This window comes from Gopherus flavomarginatus, chromosome 1 (assembly GCF_025201925.1).
Source record: "Gopherus flavomarginatus isolate rGopFla2 chromosome 1, rGopFla2.mat.asm, whole genome shotgun sequence".
In the NCBI taxonomy this organism is placed as follows: domain Eukaryota; kingdom Metazoa; phylum Chordata; order Testudines; family Testudinidae; genus Gopherus; species Gopherus flavomarginatus.
In genome coordinates, this window is record NC_066617.1 from 220,660,521 (window position 1) to 220,687,111 (window position 26,591).

Genomic DNA, 26,591 nt, shown 5'->3' on the forward strand with positions numbered 1-26,591 from the left:
TTATTAAGAAGATCTGACTTAAAAGAAAAATGGTAAATGTGTTCTGTTTTCCCAAGGGTAATCCTCCCAATGAGCCTGAATTATAGCTGTCCACTTCACCCTTCGGACCAAATTATGAGCTGAAGAACTAGAGCTAGATTCACAAAGAAACTTAGACATGGTGATGCTGAGTGCGACCCCACTTAATGGTTAGGCAGCTAGAAAATTACTGGGATTCACAAAGCCTGGGTGAGGCACCTAGGTTCCTTATAAAATGAATGGGGAAGATTGGAGATTTAGAATAGGATTCACAAAAGCCAACATGCTAGGCAGCTCTCACCTAAGCTAGCCAGTGGAAGATGCCAAGATGAGGGATGTGTCTTAATTTTCTAATGTAGACCAGGCCCAAGTCAGGCTGCAGGGAAGTGCTTCCCTCTGCTTGGGAGTCTCTTTGGATTATTTATACCTGCCTCTGGAAATTTCCACTACATACATCTGATGAAGTGGGTATTCACCCACGAAAGCTCATGCTCCAATACATTTATTAGTCTATAAGGTGCCACAGAATCTTTGCTGCTTTCAAAGATCCAGACTAACACGGCTACCCCTCTGATCTTTGGATCAGATGCCTGAACCATGTATTTATTCACAGTGGAACACCTTCAGCTAGAGAGACTGAAGGAGCTCCACATCAGAATATCCCATAGCCAAATGGTTAGAGCAGGGGTAGGCAACCTTTGGCACGGGTGCTGAAGTCGGCACGCTAGCTGATTTTCAGTGGAACTCACACTGCCTGGGTCCTGGCCACCAGTCTGGGGGGCTCTGCATTTTAATTTAATTTTAAATGAAGCTTCTTAAACATTTAAAAAACCTTATTTACTTTACATACAACAATAGTTTAGTTATATATTATAGACTTATAGAAAGAGACCTTCTAAAAATGTTAAAATGTATTACTGGCATGTGAAACCTTAAATTAGAGTGAATTTATGAAGATTTGACACACCACTTCTGAAAGGTTGCCAACCCCTGAGTTAGAGCATGCACCTGAGAGGCAGCAGTTCCCACTTCAAATCCCTTCTCCTCCTCAGGCAGAGGGGGGACTTAAATTGGGGGGAGGTATTCCATATCCCAAGTGAGCATCCCAACCACCCTAAAAGTTATTAGGGAGCTGCTCTTTCCCCTGCTGTCTGTTATGTGCACACTTACTTACAGGAATCAGATCTGGTAGGCGAGGCCTGAGCTAGCTTACCATATCAGGCCTTGCCAGCAACTTGGGCAGAGGAACATCTGTCTTATCCTGGTCTGTGCATTGTTCTGGGCTTAGGTGTCTGAATGCCTGCGGTGAGAATGCAGTGTGCATGTCCAGAGGCAGAAATGTAAGTGCCTCAGGAATTTTTACTCCAGAAATTTAGGTGCCCAGTGACTTTAGGTATCTAAAGAGTTCAGAGCAGCTGAGTGAGAGCTTTGTAAATCACAATTGGGCCTGATGCTGGGATTTAGGTGCCTAAAATGGCAGTTAGGCGCCTATGTCCTTTTGTGAATCTAGCTCATATTTTCTGCTCCCCTCCCCTGCTCTCCAAAACCCAACACGCGTAGTTGTGCATGCAGAAGGTTAATTGCACATGAAAATTGGGCAGTAGCATATTCAACTACCCATATGTGTGCACAGATTTGGATTCTGTGAACATGTTTTGCTTCTAGATCCATTTTGCCCAAACCGGGCCCTGTAAATGTTGAAGGACACACACGGTACATCCAGGAAATACACTCCATTATTAGGTATGTTCAGAATTCTCATTTCCTTGGAGTCTGATCCAAAACCCCATCAATTTCAATGGGAGTCCTTCCATTCAGTTCAGTGGGCTTTCAATGAGGCCTGGAAAGAACATCTCACTACTGAGCTGCATACATGCACACAGTACTGGGACATGCATAGCAGCAGTGAAGGGGAATTTGCTTCTGTGTTTTTCTGATGCAGTTTTTTGCATGGGAGTAGAGGAATCAGCTGCAAATAGACGTTTAACTGAATGGCACTATATTTTATTTAGGACACTCTATTAATTTGCTTTCTATTAAGTACAGAGAAGGATGAGAAAGAGGAACTGTACAGAACCATGATATTTCTTCCTCACTGAAAGATTATTGTTGTTTTATTTAAGTAATTGATAGTATGTATGTGATTATCAATGTGTGAAAGTAGTGCTGGACTGTAATTAAGAAAGTAGTGTATTATGCAACTTGAAATATTGATTTTGCTAACACATGGTCACGCTTCTTGAATTATTCATGATATCTCTCACATAATAAATTAAGGTATTGAAATATTTGCCTGTCTTTTTTTCTAAGAGGGAAAAGATTCATAGCAGCCCTTTGTGATACTGCATAAAATCATAAGTAGAGTAGGCTATAAAGTTTGGCTATGTAATTATAACCTTTGCAGTTTCAGAGTCCCCAGTTAATGATATATGAGCATGAAGGAGTTTCTGAATTGGTCTGGTCTGCAGATATGTCAGTGTGCACCTTTGTTCTGTACAGCTTGAATATATGCACCAAAAAAAAAAAATATGGACATCTGCATGCAGACTGAGTTTATTTCCTACCAAAGGCACCGACTTTGTCCTTTCCTAGGGGTGTGTGTGCTTGACCCCTGCTCTACCCCAGACCCCACCCCCATTCCATCAGGCCCCATCCCCACTCCACCCCTACTCCTAAAGCCCCACCCCCACCTACTTCTTCCCGCCCTGCCACATCCCACTCCTCCTGTTCCCACCCCTGCCTTGCCTCTTCCCAACCTGTTCTGCCCCTCCCCCAAGCACATCCCACCCTCACTCTTTTCCCTACCCCCAGCACCTCCTGCACACTGCTAAACAGCTGATCCATGGTGAGTGCTAGGAGGGAGAGGGAAGCGCTGATTGGCAGAGCTGCCGGCAGGTGGGAGGCACTGGGGAGGAGGAGGAGAAGCTGATGGGGGGCTGCAGCGCATTTTTTTCCCATGGGTGTTCCAGCCCTGGAAAACCCACAGAGTCGGCACCTAATAATAATATTCATAACAATAGAAATATATAAAGTGTCTTTCACCTCACTGGTTCCCGAAACACTGCACAAATTTTACAAAGACAAATAGCCTTTCACTCACTGCTGAAATGCAGCCATCTTTGCAGTGTTTAACTACGCAGGCCCATATTCAGCCTGTATTGATATGGGATCTCAATCATAAAGTTCCCGTGGTGGAGTTTGTATAAAGTATGTGAAGCAGCTTCAGCCTTCTCTTCACGTTTGCAATAGTGCAGCATTACCACCCACAAAAGGTGGTCAACATTGGCTGGGGAGTAGGGAGGTCTAGGGGAGCCAGGGCTGAGCTATGTCGGCACATTCCTACTGATTATGGGGTCACAAGTAGAATTAAAGTTGTCATTCCAAGGGGAATCCTCTCTCTCTTGCAGAGAGATGCCATTGAAATGGGCTTTTTGCCAGCGTCAGTGAATCTGGCTCTGAGTCTGCCTGAGACAGGTACACATTAGATGCCAAAGGCTATTGAGCATAATAAGTAAATGGAGCCACAAATATTCAGAGCAAAATTCAGATAATAATCTGAATGAGTTTCAAAGCTGCTGCAATTTGCACCATCATCTGAGCCCTCTCATTGTGGCAGTAATGCCAGCTCAAGCCAATTTAGGCACAGGATAAGGGGGGCAGAAGGTGATGTGTTACAGCATCTTAGAGTCCCAGCAGTGCACTCACCTTTCAGTTTGACCCTCAGATTGCTAAGGTTAAAGAACAGATTATAAATCAGAGCGTAACAATTCATGTGATAATTCTGCTCGCCTGAGGATAGCCCTTCAGATGAAGATGAACAAGGGCACTAGGAAACATGGATATCTACCAAAAGGTTGATCCTTGCTCTTGCAAAATATCAGGGTGTTAATACTCAACCTGTCTTATGAGAAAGTACAATATTAAAAATCTCTTCCTGTAGAACTTATAGCTACAGTAGGATGAATGAGAACAGACTATCATGGTTTTTGTGTCCTGTAAAGCAGTGAGCACTGGCTAATTTTTTCAAGCCGGGTGCCTAAAGTTAGGTCTTTAAATCCCTTGAGGCACTGGAATAAAAGTAGATAGATTTTCAATATTTCTGGAAAGTTGCAGCTCCCACTGACTTAGAAATGCTCATCTCTTTTGGAAATCAGGCCACTTGTATCTAGATGATGATATATGCATCTAGAAGCCCCACTTTAGACACCTAGTTTTAAAATTCTGATCACTCTTCTTAAGTTATTCCTGGAGGTGCTTTTGCATTAGCAAAAACTCATTTTTTGATGTTTTTATTCTCAGCGGAACTGTTGAGCTACCAGCTGTATGGAGCTCTGTAGAATACAGAAAAGCTAGTGATTCCCAGCAGCTCAATGGGTAATGGAGGTTTGAGAGAAGAGTCTAAAGTGGCAGCACATTAAGCAAATCATATTAATGGAGGGGAGGAGGACGCTGCATTATCTGTGGAGGAAAATTCATATTTTATCTTTCCTTTTCTGAAGATGGTAGTTACCCAGAAAAGATAACTTGTAGCATATATTCGTCATTTTATAATTACCTGAAAATCAGTGTAATACTTCACAATATCACTCACTATTTGAACCTTTGATATGCCCTATTCCAGCTACAGAGCCAAATTTATCCCAGGCAGATGGGCAAAACCAGGCCTGAATTTGCCCCCAAAGAATGAAGCTTGAAAAAACTACATCTGTTAAATGTACACATGTGATAACAGGTGTCTCTTGCCAGATTCTCAAGACTAAGGTTCAGAGGACATTGTATATTATTGCTACTCAGACTTAAAGTTGGACTAAATGAAAAAATGAGACACTGGCATCTGAAGTAGCATAAGGTGGGGTCTAATGAATTTGAGTTTCAAGGGATGCGTAGGTATTATCACAATGAAGATGATTATCTACATATTTCAGATTTTTCTTTAGAATCTATCCCTGCTCTAGTAAAATGCAGGACCTTATTGGGCTCTGTGGAAGAGCCATCATCGCCTAATGAAAATAGTTCCATGGTACAGTACAATTTCTCCTGAACAGATGAAGGGATAAGGAAGGCTGTCCTCCCCCGCAGTGTTCCAGGATAGCACGGATCTCAGTCTTTTTGATTGATTCCAGTTTTTCCAAGTGACTTACATAATTCAATCATGCTACATGATATACCTGCATATATACCTCAGCTGGTTAGCAGCTAGAGTTCTGTGCTTCTAATAAAACCTTAGACTTCTTAAAGAAAAATAATATAGGGTTTAGTTAAAAAAAAAAAAGAGGAAGAAAAGTTTGCATTCATTTTCCCAGTACAAGAATCTGATAACCCTTTTTCAGCTAACTCTTATTTAGCCTTTTGGGGTCAATTCAGATGTGCCAATAGCATCTTGTACTGGCTCATTTGGCAGTAGGCTAGATGTAATAGGGTCTTTATGAGACCGTGTGCCTGCTAAGGAATGGATTCCTGTTTGGTCCTATGGTGACTTACCATCTCTGTAATGATGAAAAATTACATGAATAGAGTGAAGCTGGGGTAAGACACAACTGAATTCTAGATTATCCAACTCTCTCAGATTGCTATATTTTTTCATTTCATTAACATCTCTCTTTACGGAACTGGCAGCATAGGCTGATGGGTACACACGTGTTATGTTGCAATATACTATTTTAACAACATTTAGTTTCACAACACAGTTTCATTTTGGCATAAAAAGAGGAAGAAAGAGTCTAATATGGTGTGGTTCTAATAAGTCAGTTATAAATCCTCCAAATCTCCCAGGGACTTCCCTTTAATTCTTCTGAGTAATGGAGAGTGAGAAACAAAATACATGTCAACTTTGCAATGTGAAAAAAGCTACATACAAGTGAGCTTTTAAACTATCTGGAAGAACTACAAGTTTTCTCTGCATGGTCATTTGCTGTTGTGTATCTTCTGTCTCAGGAAAGCAGCTAAACTCTTGAAGGTAAGAAATAAAAGACATTATATACTATACAATTCTTTGTAAATATTTTTCTTGCCTCTACACTTGGCTTGTTAGTGTCTGATTGGCAATCACACTGGTAAAATCCAGATAATCTTTGTTTGATTGGCATGTGGATAGTGTAGGTTTTCAAGGATTTTACATAGCCTCTGTGAATGTCCACATGCAATTTCTGGTTCCTTCAGAAATGGTAAGTATATTACAAACTCCAGTCTAGTGTATCTGCCTCCAGAACCATGAGTCACAATAGTTAGTCTTTGATGTGGCTTAAGGATATGAAAACATAGTCACTCAGATCCTGTGTGAGCTCTTGGTACATGACTAGGGCTCTAGGCACTACCATAATACAAGTAATAAAATAATAATAATCTACATTATGTAACACTTTTAAAGCAAGTGTAATTGAATGTGCTGCTTTTATGCTGGTCATACCATTTTTCATTGATATGCGTGTATGAGTTAGGAAGTTATCCAAGCAACAGTTTAGAGGTAGAGTACTGCAGATGCAGATTGTTTTCCCCAAGTAAAAAATGGATATTGTATATCTGTGTCAAAAGGTTTAGAATTTTTCTGAGCAACCCAATTATGGTTAAAATAAATATTACCCGTAGGACCTTTAATCCTTGCATTTTCTAGACTCACAGCAAATTCAGGAGTGCGCGCGTGCACACATACACACACACACACACACACACTCTCTCTCTCTCTCTTTCTTGCATTTAGTCCTCAGCAGATGTAACCCTTTCATTCCATGGTCAGGTTCATGCACTCTCCTACTGTTCACTCTTCATAACATGGCAATAGTTTCAATAGTAATGTACTGTAGCTCTTTCTCTGTCCCCCACTCCTAGTAAGTGTAACACTTTCAGTGACAAGAGCACATGAATCTATTTTCCCCTGCTCCAATTACTTCAGATGCAAAATATTAATGAATTATCACAACATGGATACAGCTTTAAAATGCACATACAAAATCCACAAAGTTAAGACTGACTAGCCAGAGATTTAAATTTGCTTATAAGAGAGACATGTAGATGTGTAGAAACAAAGATTGTATCACTCTAAATTGTCTAGGACAGGGGTACTCAAACTGCGGGTTGCCAGTGGGTTTTAATGGGGTCACCAGTGCTGGTGTCAGACTTGCAGGGGTCCTGGGCCGGAGCTGAAACCTGAGCCCCACTGCCCAAAGCTAAAGCCAGAGCCCTCTGGCCTGGAGTCGAAGCAGTGCTCAGGTTTCGGTTGCAGCCCTGGGCTGAAAATCTTTGGGCTTCGGTTTCACACTGGCAGAGTTAGTTATAGGTAGGTTGTGCCATGATTGCCCATTATGGAGGTGTTTTTTTTTTCACCTTCCTCTGAAGCACCTGGTATTGACCACTGTCAGAGACAGGTTAGTGGATTCGAGACAGCAACTGCCCAATCCAGAATGGCAATTCCTATGTTCCTTTGTACCCCCTTTGTGCAGGCAAATGCATGTTCTGTATAATTTAGGCAGCTAGTTTGGAAGCTTTGGCCCATATAATTGTAATCTAGACAAGGAGAAGATTCAGAGGAATCATGATCACAGCTGGCAAACACCCTCAAGAAAGTTATATACAAGGGAAGAAAATAACTCCTAGCTTTAGGTGGCAGTAGGCAAAGGAGATCGTGTCTGAGGCTAATGAAGACAGGTGTTTATTTGCTATTTGGAAAGGTTCTTAGCCATAATGGCAACAGAGCAGCATAATGAATTCCCAATAGAAGCACTTGAGGAACAGTCACTGTAAATATTTAAAAACAGCTTGTGACTGGTTGGATCACAGAACCCCCCCGGGAGCTGCCACCTGATGTGCTAAGACTACTTCTGCCCCTGCTTTTCTGTTCTGGCAGTTTAGGACTTCAGTGCCCTACCTGGTTTGAGCCAGACCCACTAGCCTGCTGCAAACCCAGGGTCTGAACCATATCCCCTAACAGCTGTAGGCTTCCCGGAAAGCAGCCTACAGAAGTGCTCTTGTCTTTAACACTCAAATGCCCAACTCCCAGTGGGGTTTAACCCCAAATAAAACCGTTTTACCCTGTATAAAGCTTATACAGCGTAAACTCATAAATTGTTTAACACTGTTTAATCTATATAACACTGATACAGAGATATGCACAGATGCTTGCTCCCACAGGTATTAATATGTACTCTGAGTTAATTAATATGTAAAAGATGATTTTATTAAATACAGAAAGTAGGATTTAAGTGGTTCCAAGTAATAACAGACAGCACAAAGTAAGTCACCAAGCAAAGTAAAATAAAATATGCAAATCTATGTCTAATCAAACTGAATACAGATAATCTTACCCTCAGAGATGTTTCAGTAAGTTTTTTCCTCAGACTGGACACCTTCCAGGCCTGGGCACAATTCTTTCCCTGGCTCTTGTTCCAGCTCAGGTGGTAGCTAGGAGATTCTTCATGATGGCTCCTCTCTCCCCTTTCTTCTGTTCCATCCCTTTATATATCTTTTGCATAAGGTGGGAATACTTTGTCCCTCTCTGGGGTCAACCCCCTCCTTCTCAATGGAAAAGCACCAGGTTAAAGATGAATTCCAGTTCAGGTGACATGATCACGTCACTGTAAGATTTTAAGCCTTCATTCCTCCCAGCCTGACTCACCGGAAGGCTTGCCTGCAAACAGAGCCATCCACAGTCAATTGTCCTGGTTGATGGGAGCCATCAAGATTCCAAACCACCATTAATGGCCCATTATGCAATATACAAAGCTTCCTAGAATCATAGGTGCAAATAATCCCTATGCAAATAATCACCTATGATTCTAGGAAGCTTTGTGTATTGCATAATTACAATAGGCCCTCAGAGTTATATTTCATATTTCTTGTTTCAGATACAAGAATGATACATTTATACAAATAGGATGACCACACTCAGTAGATAATAAACTTTGTAATGATACCTTACAAAAGACCTTTTGCATGAAGCATATTCCAGTTACATTGTATTTACTTATTAGCATATATTTATAGAATCATATAGAGTGCAACGTCACACAGCTTTGCTATAGGACTTTTCAGATGCAGAGTCTTGCAAAATGTAATTTAGAGTGGTTGGCCCAGGGAACTTTTTCTGACCTGAAATAAAGACCAAATTGGACAAAAGGTGTAGGGGACTGGAAACTTATTGGGGTTTCCCATGGACAATTTGTACAAGACTGTTCCATTGTGTACATGTTGGGTGGTGGAAGGGGGAAAGTTACTGCTCATCAAATGAGCAGGAGTAGGGCTTAAATTCTCATAGAGTATTTCTCAGAGCTCCCCGGGGCTCAGGGCTTCTGTCCTGTGGGTTTGAAAATATTGATCAGAGCTTTGCTCTGGACAGCTCCAGCTGAATTTAAGCCATGAGCAGGAGGTTCAGTTTCCTAAATCTGGGAATGTCAGGGAATCCACCACAGGTGTGGCCATCTTCATGGAAATCTTATGGCTCCACTCTCTTTCCTGACTCTTCCTAGCCCCCTATGCATCCTGCCAGTGAGGCCTCCACAGATACTGCACTGTCAGGACTCCACTTCCAGCTATAGCTCCTCAAGATGGGAATAGGAAGTAAGAGTGCCATAAGGCATAAAGGTAATACTGATAGTCACTATAACTTTTGTATAAACTCCCCATAGGGTGGGCCTTTGCTCTACATCCTCCCACCAGGATCCAGACCTCATGGAAGGGCTTCTCTGAGTCCTAGGGGGTGGGAGAGGATTTCCTGAAAGGGATCCATAGGATTTTCATTCCTCCCCGTCCCCCCCTGCCCATGAAGGGAGAAGGGATTATTTGCACCTATGATTCTAGGAAGCTTTGTGTATGTATAGGGAACATATAGCTGTTCCCTATACATAGGGTTATATGTATATAACCCTATGTTATAGGGTTATAACAAAGCTGGACTCCAGAGACCAAACAGCATACCTGTAACATTATTTAGGACTGTACTTTGGGACTTTGCATGCCCAAATGTATTTGCATCTGTCCTTTTCTAAAAGCCCCATTCCACATATCCTTTTGCCCATAGCTGTACTACATTCCTTTCACTTTCTCTAGAAATCTTCCACCTCACTCAGGCTTTTTAGGGGACAAGCAGATTTTATTTATTACTCTTCTTATATATATATATTACTCCAGGCTCTTGCTTAGCCTAGGCAAGGCAGTCAGTTCAATTCTATATAGCTTCTCTATCAGCTATGCACTGGGCTGTTTGTACACACATTGCCATCATCTCCAAGCAGTGGATCTGCCAGTCTGAGAAAGCCTATGATATTTCTGGGTTCTGGGCATTTGTGCAGAGGCTCACTGTAGTCACACTAACTTTAGCAGCATAGATCAAAGCTCGACTCTTCTCTCCACTGAAATATAGAAAATACCCAGGTTAAGGCAGATGCCAGGGATTTGGGTTTAAAAACCAAAAAGATAAAGGTAATAAAGAATTTATAACAGGCAGTGCTTCTTTTATTCCTCCCCAGTGCAAGCTATGCTAGTATTCCTTTAGAATTTACTCAATCACCATATTAAAAAATAACAACCAAGCAAGGGAAAAGTTCAGCAGCCCTGTCTCAGGCAAAAAACGTCAAGAGTAAAGACTGTGAACTAGGCCATCTGCTCTGTCTGTCCCCCTTGGAATGAAACATCCATGTGAATTTTTCAAGGGAGGACAGGAGAAAAATGGACTGATCTAAAGAAGTATGAAATCCTCATCGCCCCAACTCTGTGCAATCTCATATACACGATCTCTGTACATTTGGGACGCTGTGGCGTGCATGTGTATTGGAGGCAGGAGAAAGTGGAACTGGGAATAACTGTTCTTCCTTTACCAAAGAAAAAGCACCTACAGGAAATAATGCTGACCCTTTCCACATGCAAATTCCCTCTATGTGGCCAGTTGCCAGTAGTGAGACTATGGAAGCCTGCTTCTAGCTGAATGGATGGGCAGAAGATGTAGGGGATAATGTGAATGTATTGAGCTTCTGTGTAAATGTCCAGGTCCTCAGAATTGCCACTCACCTCAGCACGATTTCACTTGAAGATCTGGGAACATCTGCAGGCTGAAAGGGAAACAATCCTCTAAAGCCCTCTCAGCCAACTAGATTTTTCCAAGTACTCTGTGGGTCTGAACTTGTTCGGTTTCATGACTTTTCTGGGTTCCCCCCATCAACACTGGGTGTGATCTAACCCTGAAAATAAGAACTACAGAATTTGGCCAAAGAAATGAAACCAGCAGTTTCAATTCCCTGCTACATCACTTTGTGATAGAAGAATGGTACATCTGGCAGCTGGGAAAACAATGATGACACATGCTACATAAACTGGGCACAGACTATGTACAATTATTAGAAATGGGATAGATCATGTAATGTAGTTTTACTTGTTTCTCAATATTTACACCAAAAATAAGTATATGGGTCAGTATCACAATAATTCCATCTTTGCTCTGACCAAAGTTAAAGTCAACACACTACCCTTTCCTGTGAAAGACTACAGGAGAGAACTATTTTGGCATCTCCTCCTGCTATGAGGGAAGCAGAATTTATCTGGCATCTGCAACAGATTTTCATGGCTCTCTTAGTGTGGCTAATAAATAAAGTATACCAGCAGCAACTAATCCTAAGGGCAATTAACCCCCCGATAGGGTTTCTGTAGCTGTTTAAAAGGAAGGGATGCTAGAAACCAGTCATCTGAGGGGGGCAAGGTGTCCTCTTGGGAAAGAGATCTCCCCCTCTCTGGAACCCTCCATGGACACGAGTCTATGTCTCTTCCTGTGTTCTGCTAACCACAGTTTCTGCAGTCACAGGGCTGTGGTAAACATGGAGTTGCCACAGGGAGAGAGGACAGCCAGGACCCAGAGTCCCTAACATATTTATGTAGATATTATCTCCACACATAGATTACCTTCTGAGAGGCCCTGGATGAATTGCTTTCTCCTCCCTGCTAACTCGGAATGGGTTCTTGCTCTGATGGGCCTGTTCTCTCCTGCTGACAGCTCCTTTCTGCCTCAGTTTCAGAGGATGGTTCCAGAGCCAGGACCAGGACTTTGTCCAATATGTATTGCCACATTTTGCAATGGCTGCAGTAATGCAAGGAACGGCTTTTGGAGGAGGTGAAAGCCCTATCACACCTGCCAATAATGAGCAACAACAACAAAGTTGGCATGTAGTATCCCATGTGCCAAATAATGATACCCCCTTTCCTTTCACAGTTTGTATAAGCATTTTCCAGTCACTTGTGTGCTCTCAGTTCCAGTATTCTGAAACTGTCAAACTGAGAAATATCTATAACAGGTGTTCCTGCCTGTGGAGACAATATCTATGCCTGTTACATTTTATAATTGGATTAAATATTAAATGAAGAGTTCTACACACTACTAAAATGAAGACTTTAATTTCTAACCAATCACTTGGTAGTTTTGTGATAAAAATGATTTGAACATGTGAAATCTGCTTGATAAAACTCAACTTCCTCTTTGCTATACCATGTGAGACTGGTCTAGGACCCGTTTCTTACAGGATATTTTCCTGTCACTTGTTTAGAAAAACTGATTTATAATTATGAATAATTATACTGAAATTGAATGATCAGAGTGCAGGGATGCTGAACATTTGCTGATGCATAACGATGCATGTGTCTCCCAGTTACGCAGTACTATGCACTCCGACTGGTTTCTAAGTGTCTGATTTCAATAATCATTGTATGGCTATTTTTCTGTAACTATACTGTGTGGCCTAAATTCTTAAAACTAGCCAATGATTTGGGATCTTTGATTTCTGGGTGTCTGATTGAGACAGTGTGACCCTGTCAAGGTTCCTTCCCCACTCTGAACTTTAGGGTACAGATGTGGGGACCTGCATGGACGCTTCTAAGCTTAATTACCAGCTTAGATCTGGTATCGCTGCCACCATCCCCAAGCACTACTTTTCTTCCCTGGGTAGTCTTGAGAGACTTCACCAATTTCCTGGTGAACACAGATCCAAACCCCTTGGATCTTAAAACAAGGAGAAATTAACCATCCCCTCTCCTTTCTCGCACCAACTCCTGGTAGATCCAGATTCAACCCCCTTGGATCTAAAAACAAGGAAAAAATCAACTGGGTATTTAAAAAGAAGGCTTTTAATTAAAGAAAAGAGAGGTAAAAGAAAACCCTCTGGGGAGATTAGCATACCAGCTACTCTCACAGACAATAGATTCAAAACACAGAGGATGTTCCTCTGGGCAAAAATCTTAATACACACAAGAATACCCAAATCTGATAATTCCCTTAATGGTACCAAGACAAGTTACAAAGCAAATAAACATAAACCTATTTATCCCTTTCTAAAACTTACTACTCTGATAAGAGGCTGGTTCCTTGATCTTTTTCACTCCAGCTGAAACTGAAACTCTAAACAAAGGAAAACTTCCCTCCTTCCTTTTGAAACATCTTGTTCCCCCATTGGTTCCTCTGGTCAGATGTCAGCTAGGCTAGGTGAACTTCTTAACCCTTTACAGGTAAAAGAGGCATTAACCCTTAACTATCTGTTTATGACAGACCCCATTTCCAGAACTGCTGAACATCCAAAACTCCAACCAAAGGAGCTGTGAGTACTGAGAATGCCTGAAAACCAGGCCCTAGCTGTCTCAGTTTGGGAACTCAAAGTGAGCATTCGGATTGCCTGATAACCATTATTAGTCAATCTAAGTACAGAAATTTGTATCATCATAGATTATTAGTGTTGGAAGGGACCTCAGGAGATCATCTAGTCCAACCCCCTGCTCAAAGCAGGGCCAATCCCCAAATAGCCCCCTCAGGGATTGAACTCACAACCTGGGTTTAGCAGGCCAATGCTCAAACCACTGTATAATCACTATATGGTGGGGTTTTTAAATTAAAAAGCAACCACGAAAATAACAATTATTCAGCCCGAGAAGAAGGAAGAAGTTACACTCAGAACATGAATCTGAGATCCACCTTTTCCAACTGTGGCATGTGAAGGCCTCCAAGTTTTGAAATAAAATCCCATAGCTTGAATGTGCATGGAGAATGGAAAAAAAAAATCACCTTTTACAGCCACCTGCTGAAATCAATACACTTTCTGCAGAAACCACATAGATATAAACCACAAGCCATTGCACAAAATACCCTTATAAAACAAAAACACAGTATATTGCATGTGGTAGTGTGCATAAAATTATTTTATGTGATTGGTCTAACATAGAGGTTCTCAAACTGGGAGTCAGGACCTCTCAGGGGGTCGCGTGCTGTCAGCCTCCACCCCAGGCCTCGCTTTGCATCCAGCATTTATAATGGTGTTAAATATATTAAAAAGTGTTTTTAATTTATAAGGAGGGGGTCACACTCAGAGGCTTGCTATTTGAAAGAGGTCACCTGTACTAAAGTTTGAGAACTAGCCACTCATTGCATTAACTCAAGCCATTTAAAAAGTAATAAACTCTCATGCTAATAGCCTGATCTAAAGCTAATCTATATGCAAACAATAACAGATTTTCAGGGGGAACATAATCAATACAAAAGTCTTTTTACAAACAAATGAACTATTTTCCTTTTCTTGTTGTTTTTCTGTTCCATCTTCCTGTTTGTTTATTCCTAATAATGATCATCTAATTTAATCTTTTATGTCTCATTTCCTCTTTTTTCAAGAATGTTGTCAGAAGGGTATCTTTGTGGAATCCCCTATTTTTGTGACGACTTCTTGAGTTCCAACCTCTACAGAAAGCGAGCAGCAGAGGAGAAGGTGCATGAGATGAGCTCCACGTGTGGCTTTACCTATTCCTCCATGGATGAAACACAAGGCAGAAGTCTCTTTCAGAGGTGCAGGTCTGTGGGCAAGTTCTTTTCTTCAGTCCATTCCAAAGGAAGCAAACACAATGGAAGACAGAAAGAGACTTTACTGCAGGTTATTCAGAGCACGGAGTTTGAAAGGCAAACATCTCCAGTTGGGGATATGTCTGCAGGATCCACAAGTAGAGATACCTACCTAGTTCCTTCTTCTTGTAAAAGCATTTGCAAGAATTACAATGATTTGCACATTGCTGGTGGCCATGTGATGCCTATCAGCTCAGTAACAACAGATTTTACCTGTGACAGTGGGATAGGCCCATTTTTGGAGTCATCAGAGATTCCTCCGCCTATGGAATCCATGAGGATGCCACCCAATGACCTCATTCGCAAGCCCATCCAAGGGTACTCGTCATGCTGGCGAGTGACCAGCATAATGCAACACCAGCAGCCCCTCTCCAATTCAATACTGAATGATTACCTAGAGCAGAAAGTGGTGGAGCTGTACAAGCAGTATATCATGGACAGCATGGTCAACAGTGCATCCCCCACTCAGATCCTGGCCTCTGAGCTCATCATGACCAACGTAGACCAAATCAGCATGCAGATATCAAGAGAGAGGAATATGGAGACCACCAAGGCCAAAGACATGGTCATTAACTGCCTGTTACGACTGGCCAGTGGAAAAGTATCTAGTGAAATAAGCACCCCAAGTTTGCAAATTTCGCAATAAAGCAGCATCAGTGTGTAGACTGATGGCATTAAGGTGCTCTGCAGCTAGAAAGCTCACAGGTTTTGTAAATACAAATGTAAAGTTCTCAGTTTAGTACTTTTCTGGTATCATTGAATTAAACCCTGTTATAACGAATAGTATTGTTATTTGACCAATTTTTGTTGGCCAAAGAGAAAAGCCTTCGAGCTACACAGATCTGGTCCTGAAGAAGAGCTCTGTGTAGCTTGAAATCTTGGCTCTTTCATCAACCCAAGCTGGTCCCATAAAAGATATTACCTTACCCACCTTGTCTCACTAATATCCTGGGACCCACAACAACACTGCAAATGTTATTGTTATTTATAATTTGTACTGTCGTTGCACCCAGGATCCCCAGTCCTGCTAAGCTCTCCCTCCTGCTTGGAATCTGCCCTTCTATCATTTGTAGGGCCCAACCAAATTCACTGTCCATTTTGGTCAATTTCACGGTCGTAGGGTTTTAAAAATAGTACATTTCATTATTTCAGCTATTTCAAGCTGAAATTTCATGGTGTTGTAATTGTAGGGGTCCTGATCCAAAAAGGAGTTGTGAGGAGGTCGCAACGTTATTGTTGGGGGTGGGGGGTTGCAGTACTGCCACCCATACTTCTGCACTGTGGCTGGTATCGGCGCAGCCTTCAGAGCTTGGCAGCTGGAGAGCGGTAGCTGCTGGCCCAGAGCCCAACTCTGAAGGCAGAGCCACCACCAGCACCAGTGCAGAAGTAAGGGTGGCACGGTATGGTACTGCCACCCTTACTTCTATGCTGCTGCCTGCAGAGCTGGGCCCACAGTCAGCAGCCGCCGCTCTCAAGCTGCCCAGCTCTGAAGGCAGCAGCGCAGAAGTAAGGATGGCATGGGATGGTGTGGTATTGCCACCCTTACTTCTGCACTGCTGCTGGCTGGGCACTGCCTTCAGAGCTGGGTGCTTGCCATCAGCCACCACTCTCTGAACACCCAGCTCTGAAGGCAGTGGAGAAGTGAGGGTGACAATACTGCAATCCCCCTAAAATAACCTTGTAACCCTCCTGTAGCTCCCTTTTAGATCAGGACCCCCAATTTGAGAAATGCTGGTCTTCCTAGTGAAATCTGGATAGCATAGGGTAAAAGCACACAAAAGACCAGATTTCATGGCGGGAGACCAGGTTTCATGGTCCGTGACGCTTTTTTCATGGCCGTGAATTTGGCAGGGCCCTAATCATTTGTACAAGTGTGAACCTCAGCCTTCTTTCCAAACACAGCTGTGTCCAGATCTCACAACTATGACTAATCTCTATTGTCTGCCCCAATTCTATCCATCCCCTTACTTTCTTTGTTTCACCACCTTCCCTGCCCACTTTCCCTCAGATCCAATCCAAGGTCCATTCTGAGCCAAGTAGGCTCCCCAAGTGTGTGTATAAATTTGTTTTTCTCTGAACTGAACCTTTAAAAAGAACTGTGAAAAGTGATTTGCAATCACTTGGAGTCATTGTTTTTTTTTTGCCAGCTAGCTAGATACAATGCAGCTTGGGGAATAGAACTGAGCTTTAGAACATAGCACTCTACCACTTCAGCTAAAAGAGAATCTTCCTTAACTTCCTCTTTTCAGGCTGTTTAATGAATATTTTCTTATGAATCAAGTGGTGTAGGGTATTGAAGAGAGCAGAAAATCAGATTCATCGTAGTTGGGAGAATTCCAAGCTGCACACTAAAGGCCTGACCCATTGAAGGTAACGGGACTATTTCCACTGAATGCTTGAGGAAGTCTAAATATCCCACCCAATAGTGGGCAGCGGTACATGTACACAGCAAGCAGTACATTAAAGTTTGTTCCTAATTAACTTGTTTATTCAGAATAGTTTCCCTTGCTGTGATCACTGTCATGCACCTCAGATCACAGAGCCTGGTTCTTGATGTACTCTTATAAGGAAGTCCTTCCCACCCCCCAGGCTTGCATTCACATTTTTTAGACTCAGTTCTTTGTGGAAGGCACTATCTCCTATTATGAGTTTGTACAATAGCAAGCATAATGGGGGGCCAGCCCCTCTGTGTGCTACTGTAATATGATAAATTATTAATAAACATCCACCAGGTATTTTTGCTTTGGCAATTCGTTAGAGCTTAATAGTTGCCTTTGCATCTCTCTCAGTGGGATCTTTTTTACTTTCATCTGTACAGTTTTTTTTATCAGCGTGTAACATTTAAAAAAAATAAATGTTACTGTACTTAAAACTTCATTTTGTTGCCACTCTCTTGTGACAAATTGCTTAGTGATAACATGTATACTTCCCTACTGTGTGATAATTTCAGGATGAAATGAATATTTGAAGTAAAAATTGTTGAAATTTGTAGATTTCTAATACCTTTGAAGTGAGGGCCCATTCAAATACAGGGGCATTATATCTTGTTGTCATAGCAACCTACTATAATACTATTATGCACCAAATCAGGAAAGGTAATCTTTCTTTTGTTACAGTTCAGGATACTTCAATGATCAAATGCAATTTACAAATAGAAATGATGCTATTTTCCATCCAAGAAACACATTTTCACGGGAACATGTAGAGAGTTATGCAACATCAGTTAACAATAAACATCTCTTCAAATTCATTATGGTCTTCTTTAAACCTGCCCAGAAGAATATGGGCCCTTTAGAAGCTATTTGCAAATAGCATGTGGAGCACCACTAGAGTAAGTGAATAATGCAATTTTTTTTAACAAATATGCATTTAGATTTTTAAATGAGTTTAGTTTGACCACACTTGTACCCTGTTTTTGGTTGCTTTCTGCTAACATCCAAATGATTGCGTTTTACTGATACAAATGTTAGTAGAAAATGAATTGCAAAGTCAGAGGCATGAATATTCTTGCCCAAAGTGCTTGCATCCTCATCAAGGCACTGAAATTGTTTCTTGCAAACACTCAGCTCTAAGCATAGCATTTGCTGTGTGGCTTGTGATCACACAATTGACATTTTAATCAGCTGATTCTCATAAGTCCACAACTTGATTTATTTTTCCTTAATGGTGGGCACTTGATTAGTAAGTACAGTAAATATGTTTTAAAAAGTGTTTCCACTGAGTCATGTAGCATGGCAGGCATCCCCCAGATTCCTGAGATGCAACTGTAACTAGCTATAGTGAGAGGTGGTACGTAACCCAGCACAGTTAGATGGCTAAATGAGATAAAAGAGATTAATATATTGCAGTTTTGGCTGCTGTCTCATTGGAGTTTTGATTTAGAAGTGCATCATTGAAAAGGATGATTAATAATACGTTCTATTGGCAGTAGAGACCGAGGCTCCATCCCCCTGCCATCAAGTATTTGATGTGGCTACCTTCCACACAAGAACCTGCCACTCTTTTCTTCAGAATGGAAACATATGTTACATCAATACATCCTGCGCTATTCAGGAATCCCAGTGGCTTAAAGCCCACAATGATCTCCAGAAGTCAGCTGCCTTGATCACAAGCCTGTGCAACACACTATATTTTGCCATGCAAAACTTCACCGTGGACTTCAAAGTTGTATCTGTCCAGTCCACTCAGTCAAGGCCGGCTTTAGATTTTTTGCTGTCCCAAGCATAAAAAAATTAGGCTGCCCCTCACTCCAGCGCTGGGCTTTCACCCCCCCTCCACCAATGCCCTCCCCCACTCGCACTCCCTGCCGCCCCAGCCTGGGCTTTCCCCAACCAGTGCTGATTCTGCCCACTCCCCCATCACCTCCAGACGGTTCTGCTCTGGCAGGGTCGGAGTAAGCAGTGGGGGTCCCGGGCCGCACCTCAGACCAGGATTCCTCCAGCCAGGGCTCCCACATTCAGGACTGGCTGGGACCCAGGAGGGCAGAGATAGGGGACTGCCCCAGCAGGGTGCTGAGGAGCCTGGGGCAGGATAGTTCCAGAGGGAGCAGAGCCCCAGAGAGCTGGATGTGGGCCCCACACGGCAGCGCCCTGCCCTCTATGGCCCCACTGCTGCTTCTGGCCTCCCTGCCACAGTCCCTCGGCTGCTCAGGCCGCTTTGTCCAGCCCCGGCTGTGGCACTGGAGGGCAGCCACTCTGCAGCACCTGCAAGCAGCTCTGTGTGACCTGTGGGGCAGCCCCCCAGCCCGAGTGTCCCCTGCTTGGAGCCTGCCCAGCCCAGCCACAAGGTGCAGGCGCTGTTCCCCCATGGCACGAACTGCAGCGGCCCCAGGGCACTCCTGCGCGTGATGCACTGCTGCTGCCAGGGTCGGCTCTAGGCTTTTGCTGCCCAAAGCAAAAAAAAAAAAGATGGCCAGAACGTCGCCCCTGAGAATGTGCCTCCCCAAGCATGTGCTTGGTTTGCTGGTGCCTAGAGCTGGCCCTGCACTCAGTGAACACCATTCTCAATCACTGTAAGAGCACATGTTTCTCCTGTGCTGCTGGTGGGGTAAGAGGGTGCAGATGAGCTTTGTAGAAATAACTCTGAACTATTTGCCTTGTTTTTTGGCCCTGTGCTGGTATTGACAAAACATACTCTCAGTTGCCTTGGAACTGCTTTCTTAAAGTTCCCCTTTTCTTGCTGTGGAAAGAGCAAGAGATAAGTATTTACCCTAGCCTCCATTTTGAGAAAAGATTTTGGAATTAGCATCAGCACCTCTGGAATGATGGGAAAATCCCTCAAGGATTATGGGTGATGCCCAACATAAGGTGAGAATTTCACCTCTTTCCCCAAAATTACCCTGAGCTCACTGAAAACTCCCAGTAGCAGGTTTCAGGGAGCTGATTTGAGAACTGTAGGCTCAGTACTTACAGGGAAGTGCGACTGTAATAGTGTGTTAAAGCGTAAATGGAGATTGAGAGTAAAACTGAAAGAGCACAGTTAGAGCAGACACAACTGAATCTCTGGTACTTATATCGATGCTTTCTCATTAGATCAGCTACCAATGGTTCAGTTCTCTAGTGCAGGCACAGCCACAGTAAGTTTCTTGTCAAGGAAACTCCCCTTGATATATTCTTGAATGTCCATAAAGTAAGGGTGTTAATTTCCAATTGAGTATGAAATGTTAAGGTGTTTTTTATATAAGGACCATAATATTTGCACAGGTGCACTTATTTTGAGAAGCTGAATAATCAACCTTTCCCTGGACACAAACTGTTGTTTCTTTCTCCTGTATGAATACTTACACATATCTTCCTTTTTTTTTTTGTTTTTTTTTAATATTGTATTGAACCTGCTCCTTGAGATAACTAGGTGTCATCCACCTCTTGTCCCTGGCCAAGATATTTTCAAAACATTATTTGAATTTAGGGAGGTATCACCTTAAGCACATGGATACTTCCTTAGATTACTCTGTACTCAGACTGAAGTTCATTCCCATATCTGTCTTTGTTCAAGCCAAACCTAACATCTCTTTTGTCACTACCACACTTGGTCTCACTTTCTTTCCTGGCTGAAAGCCCTTTGGATGCTAACTTGGCTCCTACTAAATTAAGTCAGGTGATTACCTAAAGCAGATTATCATTCTTTTTCTCTCATGGATGCTAAATTGAAAAGGAGAAGCTCATATTTTCCAGTAACTCCACTGACAGTAATTTCTACCCTGTATCATATGAGCTCTTAACACATGAAGCTCCTTCTGTTACAATGTTTCTGGAGAATCAGCTTTAGCTCCTGTGGCAGAGCCTAGGCATTTTGAAAAAGATCTTGAATGCTACCCCCCACTTTATTGTAATCCCTTCCAGGTCCCACTTTGCATTAAGGGTACATTAATAAACAGTTTATAAAGCTTAATAAATGATTAATAGATGTTTCATTGAGTGGTGAAGTGCATGTTATAGTCTCCAACAAGTCAAAAGATTGATTACAAACATGACTTAAAACCATCTTCAATACCCTCTACAAATGTACTTATAACTTTCTATACTACATATGACACATTGTGACCTGCTTATAACATCTATTAGTCCTTTATAAACTGCTTATAAATGTAACCCTATGATGAAGCGTGCCCCTATTCTGTTAAGGTTCCATGCCCATCACCATCTGAATACTGTCACTGTGAAAATCCAAGTAGCCATGGTGTGTGGCGTCAAATGCGTAACCCGAAGAGGCCACAGATTTGTTGCAAGATGACACAGGTGTACCTGTGGCTCAGCTGGTCGCAGGCTTGCCTTTCAATTCAAGTCTTGCACCTTAGACTTGGTTTCTTTACCAGTTCCGGTTTCCAGTGCAGCCCAAAGGGGATGGCTATGTAATGCACACATCTGTGTATGTGATATGAAAATGACCATTTAATGCCAGGGTGGCTATGTTCAAATGAGAACAAAAAGCTTATTTACTGGCCACTTAATGACCCTAAATAAATTAGTTGACCTTTAAGCACCAAAATGCATTGATGAAAAGAGTTACAGCACTGCCTAGAGCCGGACACATTGCTGGGATTACATCTCAGGGCCAGTGCAGAGCCCGCTGCAATGACTGAGAGGGGATGCTTTGCATCTCTTCTGTGCTAGGGCTGGAGCGACCCCTGGAGCAGGTTTGAGCAGCCTGAGCTCTGCCTTAACTTGCTCTCCCTGCTGCCATAGGCAGGGACATCCCACCATGCCTCCTTCTACCTCCAGCTTCCCCACTAAGTCATGGCCTCCTGTGGATGGGGAAGAAAGCTGGTGTAGATGGGCCTGTGCCTGTCCTATGTGGGCACCTCCTACTTTGCAGCCAGTTTTATGCTGGAACTGGTATAAAGTAGCCACAGCACAGTGATGAATTCCCCTTCCTGTGAGCAGGCGTTAGGAAAACTCTCTATATAGCTTTGCTACAGATCTTCCTTTGTGACCTGCAGCAGCCCTGTTATTCCATTCCAAAGCACTGCCAGTTATACTGGGTTCGAGGGGTGGTTTTTGATATGGCTCTCTGAACCTGCCAAACTAATTTATACTTGTGGCAAAGGATTGGAACCCAAGTGTTTGGAGGTGAAAAGCCTGGTGCATTTTCACTAATTTGCTCTGCTCCTTGCCTCAAACAACAAACCAACTCAACCAAACCCTTTTGATTAAAAAAGACAGCTGTGTCCGGGACTGCTCAACAGCCCTCTATGGCCAGCAAAGGACAGCGGTGTAGACAATGATTTTAGTTCATTATCCATTTATTGTGAGATGTTATGATTACTTCATATGTCATGATATATAAAATCATTGTATGTTAAATAGAGTTAAATTCTAGGATCATAGAAGCATAAGATTAAGCAGTATTTAGAGGGAATCATGTATTAGATATCTAAGTAAGAAAGGCTGAAATGCAAGACCTGTGGGATGAGGCCTGCAAGGTATTAACTTAGCTATTTTAGGCTTTGGAGATAAGAAATGCTGACATAATAAGTGACTGAAGAATAACCCGATGCCCTAAGATTATGCGAAAAGAGATACCAACTGGTAATATTGCAAAAAATTAGCCAGAAGATTAATTTTAAATCACAAAAATGCTATAGAGGCACTTCTGCATCTAACATGTGTCTTAGCCCCAGGGCATAGGTTGTACCTCAGTGCTAATGAGAATAAAGAGATCCTACACAACCTGTAGAATTTGGGGTCTCAAGTTTCTAAGGGACACAGACCAATAAGGGAAAAGAGGGTTGACACTTTCCTGTACATGTGCAGAACGTAGGTATAGACAGAATCATATTATAACAAGGAGGTGCCCAAAGCAGGAAAATTGTGCTTCCTTTGGGAGACCTCCAGCAGGAACCATCCTTGTACGGATGATCAATCCAGGAGAGCGCCTTCAGACTCTAACACTATCTAGGAGGACGTGAACATGTCTGTAGCTATAACTGGTGCACGGACAGGAGTTGAATATGCTGTGAGATTCGTAACTTTGTTGGCAACTTTAATAAAATTGATAAGAGATAGTGGACCTTGTTCCTGTGATTATACGTGTTACTTGCCTATGGTTTCATGTGTTCCTATGAACTCTCACTCTAAAACAAGCAGAGATAACTCTGTTGAACTTGAAACTGTAGCTGCCAGAGCCGAACCCTAGATGGTGTAATATAACATCACTAAAATTAACTTTAGCTAAAAATAAAGACTACAGTGGCCTTAATAAAAGACACTGGATTTATGGCTCATTACAACAATCTTTAACCCCCTCTGTTTTTTCCTATGATGGCAGAGGTGTCAAATGGGTCACTCTCCCTTGAATGGTCCCTTACAATTTGTGCTAACAACTTATGCTAAAACATCTGTTCCACCTTGCATTTTGCTGTGACGCTAGGAGTACCTTTCCCAGATCTGAAGAAAAGCTCATTGTGGTTGAAAGCTTGTCTCTCTCACTAACAGAAGTTGGTCCCATAAAAGATATTACCTCCCCACCTTGTCTCCCCACAGTCTGTCACACTTCTATTCAGCCAAGGACTTAGAGATGACCAGCATAGAGAAAGGAAATGGAGCTGAGGCAAATACCACTGCTTTCCTTTCCCCATGCGCAGGGGTGAGGGAGTATCCTTCCATAAGCAAAGAGAAACACAAGTTAAAACTGCTGTGCTCTTAGGGGTGAATCAGGAAAGTAAGTAAGAGTACTGAATGGGCTCATGGCATCATAGAGAAAGGATAAAAGACAGCAGTCTAAAAGGAGTCATTGGAGTGTATAAGAGGATGGGGAAAGGATCAATGAAGCTGTACAGCAGCATACTAGACACCTGGAGGCAACCCTGAGTGATGTCAGACTGTATTGGTGGGACTACACAGAGCCCTGTGGTGGCAGCAGACTCACTGTTAACAGAAATGAAAGAGCAGTGTGGTGTGGAGATGACTGAAGAGTTAAAGACATCTCTGCCGCACGGGGATTGTGAAATGTGCTCAGCTTCTGCAGGACATTCAGGAAATATATTTCACAAAATGGTTCCTGCTAAGAATTGTCTCACAGGAAACAGAATGTTCCAGCTATTCCTCATTGATTATTGAAGGGAGGACAGCAATATGGGGGCAAGATTTTCTAAAGTGACAATTTTTGCAAGGCCAGCTTAGAACAGCTCTGATTTTCAGAAAACACTAAGCATTCACCTTCCCTTCATTTCCAGAGGAGAGTCAGAGCTGGGGACCTACAACCAGTTACCCGGTGTGACTGGCTGAACCCTTCTCACTGGAATAAGGAGCTTGGGCACTCTAGTAGTGGGAGTGAAGCACACGGAAATCCACAGGAACTTCTGCTTTAGGATAGACTGAGGCATTTTGTGAACCTGGACAAGCTAGCAGGTAGGGCTAGCCAAAACCTGGATATTTAATAGCCTGTTCCTTTGGTGAAGATCCTGGGCAGATAAATTACTAAGCAAAAATAGAATAAGGGAGATTTTTTAAAATGGTTTATGGGAAAGGAAGATTTAATGGGCATACAGCTCGGTTAGGCAGCATATTTTGTTGGTATAATTTCAGTATAACAACCAGGAGCTGGAACTCTGGCTTAGAATCAAATTACAACAAGAGCTGATCTATGTACTTGCATTTATACAATCCTCAAACTTTTGTCCTTTAAATGCAAACTATTCTGCTGGAAAGTGGTTCCTATTTTGGGGATAGGAGTATAAGAAGGAGCTGAAGAAAAAGTCAATAATAATTTATATGATACCTGCAGTCTTCTGTCCACAATGGGCAAACTCCAGTGCATTTCTAAATGAAAACTATTTATCAAAGGAAAGAAACATATTAAACATGTCACAGGCAGGCGTAGTAATAATTGGGGCTTTTAGGAAACTGAGGTTATAGGCTGTCAGTTCCACCACTTTAAACCAATCAGTCTCAAGTGTTGCTGAAGTATTTAGCAAACGTAGGTTTAAATGCAAAGCTGGCTGAAGTAGCACTCCAGAGGCAGACGGTTTGACTGAAGAGATATTGCTGAACATTATTCAAAAGCTACCTTCATATAGTCCTCTGTCATTCTGCCCATTAATAAGAGCATGTTGCAAATATATGGTACTGTCCCTATAGTTGGAGATGAACAAAACAGTAGTTTGAATTATTTGATTACAAATCACCAGCACCTATTTTTTTTTAAAACAAGATAGGAAAAAAACAGATCAGCTGAATAAAAGCATAGCATTTATCAAAAGAATCCAGTAAAAAAAAAAGAGAAAAGATTAGCTAGGAAGAGACTGATCCTGAGAGGGACAGAGGCCCAGATCTTTAAAGATATTTAGGTGCCTACCTCCCATTTATTGCAATGGGAGTTAGATACCTAGATTCCTTTGAAGCCTAAGCAACCACCAGTCAATGAGAGTCAGAGGTACTCATCATAGAATCATACAATATCAGGGTTGGAAGGGACCTCAGGAGGTCATCTAGCCCAACCCCCTGGTCAAAGCAGGACCAATCTCCAATTATCAGGCCCTCTGAAATAGCAATGCTTAAAAAGTCGCTCCCTGCACTTGGAGTCATAAATGCACACTTGGGAGAGGGCAGGAGTGGTGGAGTGTTGAGTTCATTCTGTCTCAGGAGGATTTATTTTGTCCAATGTACAGAAAGGTAACACCTGTAACATTTAACTGCTTTGATTTTGATTTAACCGAAGATTCCTGATTTTGACATTCTTTGTGGTCAGCAAGCTTTCCCTGTGCACCTGCTGATTGCAGCCACGCAGTGGCACACTGAAGAGTACTGACTCTCCCAAGTGCCCCATGATAGGTGATATTTTCTCCCCAACCACCTCTCACAAAAAGTCAGAAGGTTGTTTTCCTGCTCAGAATGGACTCCAGGGATTTTTACCTCAAAACAATGCCAGACTCAAATGTGTGCGTTAACAACAAGATTAAGAATAGAGAGAAGCAAAAACACATTACATTGAAAGGAATGGTATGATGATAGGGTGGACAAGCCTTGGGTTCAATAGGGCAGGAAGAGCTTAATTGTCTGTTGTGGAGACTGAGGTTGGAGATATCTCTAACCTCCAACACCTGTTAGCACTATCAAGCCTGGAAGGAATGACCCTCCCCCAAGCTGGAGGAATAAAACAAGGGGAACGAAACAGGCTTTAGACCTGAGCTGTCCTGAATGAGGAATCTGGTATTAGATGTAGAGAAAACTTCAGGCTGAGCCTGAACTGAACTATGAATGCTAGGAGCAGAGAGCCTGTGAGCGCA

At 42.4% G+C, this 26,591-nt stretch overlaps 1 protein-coding gene across 3 annotated transcripts in view; it reads left to right on the plus strand.

Moving 5' to 3' along the window:
• TASL (TLR adaptor interacting with endolysosomal SLC15A4) overlaps positions 1 to 18,063 on the plus strand; it is a 94,346-nt gene extending 76,283 nt beyond the window's left edge. For 2 of the 3 annotated variants that reach the window (XM_050936714.1, XM_050936716.1), the window contains one exon: positions 14,642 to 18,063. In XM_050936714.1, coding sequence (XP_050792671.1) covers positions 14,643 to 15,512 — 870 coding nt within the window. In that variant the 5' untranslated portion in view covers position 14,642 and the 3' untranslated portion in view covers positions 15,513 to 18,063. Of the gene's footprint in view, positions 1 to 5,736; positions 5,975 to 14,641 lie in introns of those variants that run through there. The other variant, XM_050936715.1, reaches the window with a different exon arrangement.
• The last annotated feature ends 8,528 nt before the right edge of the window (positions 18,064 to 26,591 follow it).